Below are 11,207 nucleotides of genomic sequence, written 5' to 3'. Positions count from 1 at the left end.
TTATTAAATGGCAACCTAATTTAAGCAGTTAAACTGGACACCATTAGATCATTGTAACTTTAGGTTCTAACTTTCTCAGTACAGTATAATTTTGAAACTAATGTCCAACTATTTAGAAATTGAAATAAAATTGTTCAAATGTAATTAAACATTTATCTTAACTATTTAGTCCATACGAAATTATTACGGTATATAATTTAATTAAGAAAATATGCTGGGATTTTTTTCTTTGGCCAGCAGAGCAAAAATTAATTAGAGAATGTACCCCTATCTCCTAGAAAGACCTCACTGCAAGAAAAATAATATAATTGTAAGATGAAGATCACCACCTCTTATCCATTGGCTAGAGAAGTACAACTTTCCACCAATTGATACCATCCTCTGCATTCTTTTCCCCTTTTTATTCCCTTTTGCTTTTTTGTCATGTTTAATGGACTATAAGCAGACTTTATAAATTGTAATGTATTCCTAACATACTTTCAAAAATATTTGATGATGTGATGATGATGATGTTATCCATTCAGTCACGTCTGATTCTTGGCGAGTCTACAGGCCAGGGGTCTCCACATCTTCCGATCTTGTACTATTTACTTCTTTGACTTTTTCTATGCTCTGGCTGGTGTCAGCTTTGAAGACGTCCAGCCACTGTATTCTTTGACGGCCTGGCTTCCTTTTCCCACTAACTCTTCCAAACATAACTGTTTTCTCCAGTGACCAAAAATATTTATGCTCTTATAAATAACTAAAAACTGATCAATAGACAATACATGAAATTCAAAATATAATAATACCTGCTGGTGAAGCAGATAGAGCTACTTCAGGAACAGAATCAACCCGAAGAATAGGAGTTGAAGAAGATTGTTGCTGATAATACATCTGAACAGGGAGTGGTATTGCCCTCCTTTTTACTCCTACTACATGAATATGAGCCTGCCCATTGTTATTTGCATCCTCAACTTTCTTCACTGAATGATTTGGAAATACAGTTCTATCAAAAAGAAGGAAATAATATTTAGAATGAGAATGTAGGGATTTTTTTAGACAATATGCTTTAAAAGTGGAGTCTGGAGTGATTTCTGTCCTGAGCAATAATTAAGGAGAAATGTAGTACATATGGTTTGGAGCTGAACTAAATAGAAATGATTGCCATATAAGGGAGAGAAAAAATGTAAGGAGGAAGGAAAAGTACTTTGAACTGCTATCATCTATCCTAGATTTTCTGTCAGCAGGTAGGATTATTACAGAGCACTAGGTTCAAAGGAAATAATATTAGATTTTTGGCTGAAAGTTAAAAGGGTTAATTTTCAAAAGAAAGAAAAATAAAATGAGCAAACTATACTGAATTTGTATAACCTCTATTTCTCTTTTCAAACAATGCTTTTAACAGTGATTATAGGTAGTCCTTGACTTATGATTACAATTGAGCCCAATATTTCTGTTGTTAAGTAAGATAGTTGTTTTTTATAACCTTTCTTGTCATAGTTATTAAGCGAATCACTTTAGGTCTTTAGTAACACTATTGTTAAGTGAATCTGACATTCCCATTGACTTTGCTTGTCAGAAGGTCACACAAGGTGATCACATGACCGTGGGACAATGAAACCATCATAAATACATGTCATCGCCAATTGTCCAGATTTTTATCCCATGACCACGGGGGATGCTGCAATGGTTGTAAGTGTGAAAAATGGTTGTAAGTCATTTTTTCATTGCCATTGTAACTTCAAATGATCACTAAATGAATAGTTCTAAGGACTACCTGAGGACTACCTGTATTTAAAGTCAACAATAATGGAAATATATTTTTTCTCAAATTTAGCAATCTATATCAACTATAGATAAAAAAAATCCAAAGTAGTGTTTTATTCTAGGAATGAGTTCCTCTTACCGAAGACATTTATAAAATCCAGTCGAAGTTAAAATTCCACCTCGAGCTAATTTACTGCATGTAGAGAGATATTCAGAGTACATTTCAGCTCGGGAGACTGAGCAATCTGAATTAACCTCAAAATGGGCATTTAACCTGGGGAGAGAAAATAGAGGGGGAAAAATCTGTATGAGTAAAACTTAATGAAGATTTCTTTCTCCTGATTCTAGAATAATTTTTCTCAACCTGATGCCAAGAGTAGCTTGGAAACACCATGGCCAATGCTTTCCAGCTCTTAAAGTTTTTTCTTCCTACTTTACCAACAGTAGAATTGTGTATATTACAAAAGATTCGTAATACATGAGATATGGGTTGGACATTTTATTCATATTGCCTTGTATTCTGAAGTTACTTTAAATATGTTTTCTCTTAAATAGCTAATATACATCAAACGTTAAAAATGTAAGGCATCCATGAAATATATGACCAAGAATAGGTTATGTACAGCAGTTCAGTTTATATTCAAATTATAACACATAATTGTATTTATAATCATGAATATAGGTCACAGTCATAACATATATTCATCTTCTTGATAAAGGATTAAAAATATATTCTCTAAGACATGGTTAAAAAGTCTTTTCCTGTTCTGACTTCCTATTGTTCTCTCTACTTTGACTGGAGTCCAATCTCGATATGTTGTGATGTCAAACGAAGGAAGAGAACTGAAATGTTCAAGCACTTTTATTTGGGGTTATTTTAAGGGGTGGCATGAGTATTTTAACTTGGGAACTTTTAAGCTCATCTACCTGTGCAGTTAGATCCAAAGATTAAGATACTGGACTAGGAGTAGGAAAAACTGAGCTGAAATTTTGTTTTAGTCATGAAAGCCAGCTTGGTGAAATTGAGCCAGTTATCCCTTTCTAGATAACTAGGTAAAATGAACTGCCACTTGCCAAAACTCAAGTCTGACTTGGAGGCAAAAAAAGTATAAAAATTATTAAACCATATTGCTAAGGAAACTTATAGTTGACTCTGCTGCAAGAATTAAGGAAAACTTTTGTTAAAAATGTGCTACATTTTATAAACTTGATAATACCAAAACCTTTGGAGAAAATTATTACCGTGTTTCCCCCAAAATAAAACCAGGTCTTTTTTCTTTCTTTTTTTTGTCTCTAAAAGAGGCACCAGGTCTTATTTTGGGGGGATGTCTTACTCATCTCTAGCACTGACAGCCCTGCCCAGCAGGTCCACTTCTTCTGGGGCAGAAGGAGCAGCTGCATTCTGCAGCTTCATTCTAGCCTGCATTTCTCAGTCACAGGCCTTTCTGGAAGGCCTATGCAGTGAGTACCGAGCTATGGATTGAATCCATAGCTCGGTTCTTGGCTGCACAAGCCTTCCAGAAAGGCCTGTGACTGAGAAATGCAGGCCTGGCTGCAGAAGATGCCACAGAAGAAGTGAGCCGGCGGAGAGGCCTGGCTGCAAGGTAAGTGGGTGCTGGGCGTATGGGGCAGATCCAAACCCCTACCCTAGCTTGATTTTTAAGTGTGTACCTCGCCCCAAAACTAGGGCTTATTTTGGGGTGGGGCTTATATTAGGCCCACCCCCAAAAATCAAGCTAGGGCTTACTTGCAGGGAAACACGGTAAGTACTTAAGTATGGAGGATTTAATATATAAATATCAAGTAGTGGGGTTTTTCCCCCTCAAAACCTAGGAAGAACTTTGTGAGAACAGACCAAAAGTCCTATCTAGTATAGCATTCTATTCCTACAGCAGTCAATGAGATAACTCCCCCAAAATCTCAAATAAAACAAATGCAATAGAACTTATTTCATTTCAAAATATTAAAAGCATACATGGAATTTAAATATGCTGAACTTCTGTTCATTATATTCATGTGTATACTGTACAATGAAATAACTTAAGAAATTCTGACAGGGAAATTATTCCTTGAATAAAGCATTCAAATTCATTGACAAAATTTCTTCAAAACAGAATGCATTATTGTTGGTTTATATTTTCAATAATTATTATGAAGTTTTGAAATGAATACAAAAGCTAGCTATTTCATGGGACATATCAACAGAATTAAATACTCACCACTGGCATGCAAATTTTTCACTGTCAATTTCTACTATTCCTGGTGGTGGAGCAACATGTTGTGGTGCTCTTGGTGCTATGAAAATAAATAATAATTATCAATTTTATATAAAAATTACATAATCTTTGGATTGCTTGCAATTACTCTTTCTTTAAAAGACTTAGAAACACTATAGAAAATGTTCAGTTTCCATTTTAAATTAAGAAAGTTATCCATGCAGAGAGATCAATATACAGATTGCAACTGCTCCAAATTTGGGGATGGAATGCATGAATGAAGATCTTTTGGTCATCTAGTAATTTTGCTGCATTTTGCTGCCTAAAACTGCCCAAAGCCTAAGCTAAATTTGGAGGTTCTAGTAGGGGGAAGCTATCATATACCCTTCTTTTGGGGTCTATCTACCCTCTTTCACTTAGTCCACAGCTTCAGGAGGGATGCAAATGGAGTGCTAAGACAGGAAGGTGATACTCATCTAGCTAGCCAGGTCAGTTAACTCAATTTTGGTGATCAATGGGTTGATGGATGTCACAGCCAGACTGCTCTCAGTTCTGAGTTATATTATTTTATTTTTATTTACAGCACTAATTTATAAACATCTAGCTATCAAATACTATAGCTTTAACTGTAGCTTCTGAATGCTCCATGTAGAATGTGTTGCAATAGTCCAAGTATGGCATGACTAGGGCTTGAATGACTAAATGCAGGGACTCCTGATCCAGGACAGGCAGCAAGTGGTGCACAAACTGAAGTTGTGCAAAGGTACCCCTAGCTGTGACTGTGACATGCTCTTTGAGCAGAAGTTGTGAGTCCAGGAGAACCCTCAAGTTGCAGATTGGATCCCTCTGGGTCAGTGCCACTCCATCCAGAACCAAAAATGTCAAAGGCCTGGATCTTGGGGCTCTGTGCACTCAAAGCCATGTGGTCTTGACAAGGTTCAGTTGAAGCCTGTTGTCCTCCATCGAGTTTAGTTTTGTATTAGGATTTTTCTAATAAATCAGATGGTTTACAACCCAGGTTTTTGAAGAAGGCAGATGTAATCTTGGAGTGATTGAATGTAATCTTTCATAGCTCCTATACCACAGAGGAAACTATCAGAAGACTGAAAAAAAAAGTTGATGTGGTTCCAATCTACCAAATGGGGGAAAAATGGATCCAAGAAATTACAGGCCTATCTACCTCTTTTTTTTAATATCTACCAAATGACCATAGCTCTTTAGACAGATGATAAAGCTGTTTTTTAAAAAAAATCCAGCAACATTAAACTATATTAAGAAATGCTGCAGAAAGAATATAAATAAAAATATATACAAAAAGTACTTAAACAGAACATAGTACTATTTATGAAAATGAAAGAAATCACCTAAGCATATCCTTACTTTTACTGCATAGAAGTAAGTATACATCTCATATTTTGCTATCATGACAATTTAGAGATTTATATGTCTCTATAACAAAAGCCTGCCAAACATATCTAATCTTATTTCAATATATAATCTACAGGGTTTTAAAAAAATTTTTAATCTCACTTTTATTATTTTTATAAATAATTCAATGTGATGAATATACTTAATTCTTCTTCCCCCTCTTATTTTCCCCTCAACAAACCTGTGAGGTGAACTGGGGAGGGACAGTGACTGGCCCAAAGCTACTTAGCCAGATTTCATGCCTAGGAAGGACTAGAACTTATGATCTCCTGCTTTCTAGACTGGTGCCTTAATCACTAAACTGAACTTCAATAGGGTAATACTAACCTGGAGTAGCAGGGGCATGTCCCTGTGATGAAACTTGTTCCACTGCTTGTGGCCTAATTTCAGAGAGTACTTGGTGATTGGTACTTTGATGTTCAACAAGTTTTACTGCACTGAGTGCATCACCTCCAAACATCTGGATGTCCATTGAAACCAGGCATACTAATGTATCTATAAATTAGCATAAATTAATATATTTTGTTCCACAAAAAGAATTACTTTCAGAAAGTTACTGTATTCAATTAAACTGATTTCAGCTAAAGTAGACCTTTACTGCTTTTCTAGACATTTCTATTTGTTTTGGCATTATAAGCAGAATTCATGACTGAAATCTCCAATAACCACTTCCACTTACTTTTTATTTAAAAATTGAAAAATATTTTTCTATAAGCAAAAATGGTTTAATTAGTTATGTTAGTCTATTGCTTACCTATGACACATCTATTGGTTCTATGTTTTCCTTTTCACCTCATCATAATACTGTAAAAGTTTACTGAGACAAGAACTATGCAAATTAAATATAGTATCCACATAATTTCATTGGAACAAATAACTTAAGGCTTCTTTTGCAAGGCATTTATATAGTACTTTCAGTTTGCCAACTGCTTTATGATCCTTGACATGATTACCCGTAGCACAGAAAAGAGGAATTAAGACAAAGGACAAGCCATGTATCACTTTACAGAAAAAGCATCTATCAAAGTATTACTGAGGGCCCTGGTAATACAAGTGTTTTGTTAAAAACAACAGTCTGCTAGCTCACCTATACTTTTATCAACGTTAGCTATTTTGCTACAGGCCACTTCACCCATTTCAGTGAGCATATAGAGCACTTCCAGAGCAGATATAACAAGTAAAACATCAGGTAATGTGAGATGACAGATGATTTCTTTGTAAGATTCTTGATCTACATATTCACAAATTAAGACCCCATTGTCTTCAGCTTTACAAAGATTACCCAAGATTTCCATGCCTGAAACAAACAAACAAAAAACAGTGTCGTATAGATGTCACAAAGGAGCGTAATTTGTTCTCTGTTTTCAGAGTACACGATACAGAATAATAGTTTCAAGTTACAAAAACACAGATGCCAGTTTAACATTAGAAGAAGAAAAAGTATGACAGTGGAACCAGTTATCTAGAGAGGTGGTAAGTTACTTCACAATAATTATCTACAAAGAATAGTTTAGATTTTTTTACTGAGTAGAATGTTAGACTCTGTCCAAATAGATGGTTCTTCCTCTGACTTTTATAAAAATGATACTTTACACAAGATACTGTAATCACATAAATTCTCACCCCGCATTTTTAAGAATCTGTCTCTTGACATTAAGCACTTAGTAACAGTATGAAACATTAGATGGGTTGTTTTAAAATCAACAGGGTCCAAGAGAAGCTGAAAAGACAGAAAGCAAATATTAATGATGGAATGCTTCATCTTATAAAATTAATATCATTATGGAAATCTTCCAAATTAAAGTAATACTTAAAACATATTGAAAATGTTATATGCTATCTGTGACTTTACTATTTCAATATATATCCTACATTTCTATGCACTTTGCACTTAAGTAGCTAGTTAACACTAAAATAAAAATTAACAAAATATGAAATTAGCATCTTCATAAACAGCAGCAGAAGCATCCTAATCCTAAAGTTTCAATTTCTGTTCAGTAACAGTATCTTAATTTAATTTTCACTTGTCTCATACTTACCCCCACCCCATTTTTAGCGACAACCATGGTAATAAAATATTTTCCAGAGTTAGACAACAACCTTTTTAATATGCATAGTAAAGGACTATGTTGTGGGAGTCCACAGGGCAATGTTAAAATATTAAACACTTATCATCTGAATGTAGCATGGTATGAAGGACTAAAACCACTGTAATACAGTGTCTCTAACACCTAACCCTACCAGTACTTCAGAATGGTACTGTAGGGTTTCAAAAACTACCATCCAAACAAACTAGTAAGGCCCTACCTTTCTCAGTCAGTTTCCACATTTTTTACTCCAAATATTTCACATTATTGGATAATATCATTCTGAGACTTACTTAATTTGCATTAGATAGTCCTTGGCCAATAAAGGCAATTGGGACCAGAATTGTTATCACTAATTGCTATGGTTATAAAACACAATGTTATGTGACTACGCCACCTAGAGATGGCAATTTTGGCAGTGCCAGTTGCTATCAATAAGTGAGGATCACTCAGGTTATTAAGCAAGGCTCTCCTGTGACTGCTATTTATGATTTCTTGCCAGCTTCACCTTGTGACTTCCCAGAGGGAAAGGGAGCAGCTGGGAAATTTGTGTGTGTGGGTGTGAACGCATGAATGGAACCGTGTGTGAACAGGGGCACGTGCACCCGCATGGGGCTAGCAGCCCCATTTGCGCATGCACATGCTAACCACCACTACTGCTAGCACCTGCACACATGCACAAATGGGCTGTAAAACTCCATACGCTAGTGGCCTGATTTGCGCAGGCGCTAGCCACCGCTAGCCCTGCATGCATGTGCAAACAGGTCCACAGGCGCTAGCACGAGTGGGAGTAAGGGTGCACACACATGCACGCACTGGCCAGCCTGACCCGTGGCCCAGTGGCCAGTAGGCCACGGTCCACTAGTGGGCTGTGGCCCATAGGTTGGGGACCCTGTGTTAGAAGAAATCTCATTCTTCTAATTCCTCTCCAGGAAGCAAAAATAATACTGTTTTAAAAAAAAGCTTCAAAGCCATCTGTCCTTTAAGAGATGTTCAACAAAATCCAAAGAAAGTGCACTTGTATGTAATATGAAATGCAAAGCTTCATAGGAAAAAATATAGGATTCAGATTTAAGCCATGACTTATTAGTATTCTTTTCTTCAGGTTAGGTTTGGATCTAAACAACTTTATTTAATGATCTTTGATGATAAGTAAAATGTCTGAGAAATCACCAATATCAATGTGTTTCCTTTTATATATCACTCCATAAGGTAAGACAGATATTCACTCCTACTTCATACTTTAAGCTATTTAAATTATATGTATCACTTTTTAAATTTCTTACCTCAGCAGCAATATTTCCTAAAGTGTCAAGCCCCAATTGTCTTAAAGAAATAAAATGACTATGAGCAGAGAGCAACAAAAAACGAAGACAAGTACGATTAGCTGCCAATAATTTTACATTTCCCTCCTCAAAGGAGAGATTTCTTAAAATGACTGCAATCTGGAGAACTCGCTGTCCTTCAATATCATTAATGCCCAACTTGCGTGGTGGATGAAATAAAGACTCCCATATCCAGTCCTCTGATATAGTATCTATAAAAATAAGATAATTATTTCAATGGTTCAGTTCAAGATATACCAACAATATTCTATTATTTATCCACTGCAACTCACCTTGAGATTTGTTTCTGTCAGAAATAAGGTCACGTACTTCATTATCGTCAACAATATCCTTCCAAAACTAAGGCAAAAAAAACATTTATTTTAGTGTGAAACTTAAAACTGTTCCTGAAATAGCTAGTGTGTAATAAGGGAGGAAAATCATGTATTGCACACAGTATTTATTTACTAGGAAGTTTTCTACGAGAAACAAAATATTAGAATTGTAGGGGTAGACCTCACTTAATGATGGTCCTTTGCTAAGTGACAAAGTCATAAAATGTGGTATCACATGACCAGAACTTACAAAGGCAGATCCAATTGCAGTCATTAGGTGAATTCTACAGGGCTATTAGGCACAATGTCACATCATCATCATTGTGACCTCCAGCCAGTTCCTATTGATTTTTGTTTGGTGAAAGTTACAACTGGCAATCACATGAATCCAGGATGCTGCAATCATTGACTCTGAGCTAGTTGCCAAATGCCTGAACTGTGGTCATATGACATGGCAACACTGTGAGCAACGTAACTTTGAGGACTGGCCTTAAGTGTCCTTGTTAAGCTTCATCATAACTTCAAACGGTCTCTGAATGAATGGTTATTAATTGAGGACTACCTGTATTTCCAAAACTTCTCTCTAATGGATCTTTATTTAATATATAAGCCCCACAGGTTTTCAGCGATAGACTTTGACTCTGTATATAAAGGTAAAGGTTCCCCCGCACATGCGTGCTAGTCGTTTCCGACTCTAGGGGCCGGTGCTCATCTCCGTTTCAAAGCTGAAGAGCCAGCGCTTGTCCAAGGACGTCTCCATGGTCATGTGGCCGGCATGACTCGACGCCAAAGGTGCACGGAATGCTGTTACCTTCCCACCGTAGTGGTCCCTATTTTTCTACTTGCATTTTTACGTGCTTTCGAACTGCTAGGTTGGCAGAAGCTGGGACGAGTAACAGGCACTCACTCTGTTACGTGGCACTTGGGATTCGACCCATCAAACTGCCGACCTTCTGATCGACAAGCTCAGCGTCCTAACCCACTGAGCCACCGCGTCCCTTGACTCTGTATATACCTACACACATATACACATATATAAAATTATAATTCTGAAGTACAATTTTAGTCTGATTTACATCTTTTAATTCAAAATTTAAATAAGATTAGTTCAATAGATATCAGTTGTAAGATCTTCATATTTAACCCTTCAAGTAAAATCAGTATTTATCATCAGTGTGTGCGTGTGCGCATGTACAAGGAAATTATGTTTATTCTCCCTGAATGTGAATGAATAAAAAAACCCCAAACAAGTTTAAATACTATATTGTACCACCAATTACAATTAGTCATGTGATAACACAATCTTATTTTCTGTCATAAATTGTACAAATAGTCTTATATTCCTTAATCATAAATCTGATTAAATTTGTAAGGTGCACTATACATGTAACATTAAAGAAATAATAAAACATCAAAAAGAAAATTAGAATTTTCAGCATATAAATATTTTTAGAAATGTTAACAAATGGGATTTTAAAGTAATTTAATGTTTCAACTGCTTTATAGAAAAGAGTTACAGTTTGGAATTCATCCAATCTTAAAAGCATACTGAAACTATAGAACAGCATTATTGTAACTAATGGTACAATTAGTTTCCTAAAGCACAATTAGTTCAACTGATGTTGTAAGCTAAACACGTTATAATTTGGTTTATTTCCATATGGCTAATCAAATATAAAAACATTTAACCTTTCTGATATAATTATCAGTTAGTTCTATTTTATTACATGCTAGAATGCATGGAAGACTCAATATATCAAGTCTTTCGAGGATATGAACAGATTCCATTTTTGCTATCCAGTCCACCTTGATCCACATTTGTATTTTAATTTTGATAGGATGACATGGGTGCACCTAAGGGCACAGGCCTTACTTTTCTTTTCTTTCATGAAGTATTGGAACATGCCCTATTAAGCAGTGCAGAACATCACGCCAAGCTTGGCTGTTTTTTTTTTACCATGCTGCTAGCATTCTCTCTTCCGGTATTTTTGTGGGTTTTGCTTGAATTGCTCACAATATCCTGGCAACAGTCTTTGTACATCTCTGCTTTGCTCCTATCAGATTCTG

At 35.8% G+C, this 11,207-nt stretch overlaps 1 protein-coding gene across 1 annotated transcript in view; it reads right to left on the bottom strand.

Moving 5' to 3' along the window:
* ARID2 (AT-rich interaction domain 2) overlaps nt 1-11,207 on the bottom strand; it is a 200,164-nt gene that overhangs the window by 58,834 nt on the left and 130,123 nt on the right. The window contains exons 7-14 of the mRNA XM_083365211.1: nt 9,099-9,165; nt 8,767-9,017; nt 7,017-7,113; nt 6,481-6,690; nt 5,721-5,888; nt 3,969-4,044; nt 1,889-2,023; nt 792-988 (exon numbers count right to left, since the gene is read on the bottom strand). Of these exons, the coding sequence (XP_083221337.1) occupies nt 792-988; nt 1,889-2,023; nt 3,969-4,044; nt 5,721-5,888; nt 6,481-6,690; nt 7,017-7,113; nt 8,767-9,017; nt 9,099-9,165 (1,201 nt within the window). The remainder of the gene's footprint in view (nt 1-791; nt 989-1,888; nt 2,024-3,968; nt 4,045-5,720; nt 5,889-6,480; nt 6,691-7,016; nt 7,114-8,766; nt 9,018-9,098; nt 9,166-11,207) is intronic.

Source organism: Vipera ursinii (genome assembly GCF_947247035.1).
Source record: "Vipera ursinii genome assembly, chromosome: 6".
NCBI classification, from domain to species: Eukaryota; Metazoa; Chordata; class Lepidosauria; order Squamata; family Viperidae; genus Vipera; species Vipera ursinii.
The sequence above is the reverse complement of the archived record's forward strand: the minus strand, read 5'-3'. Positions and strand labels throughout refer to the sequence as shown.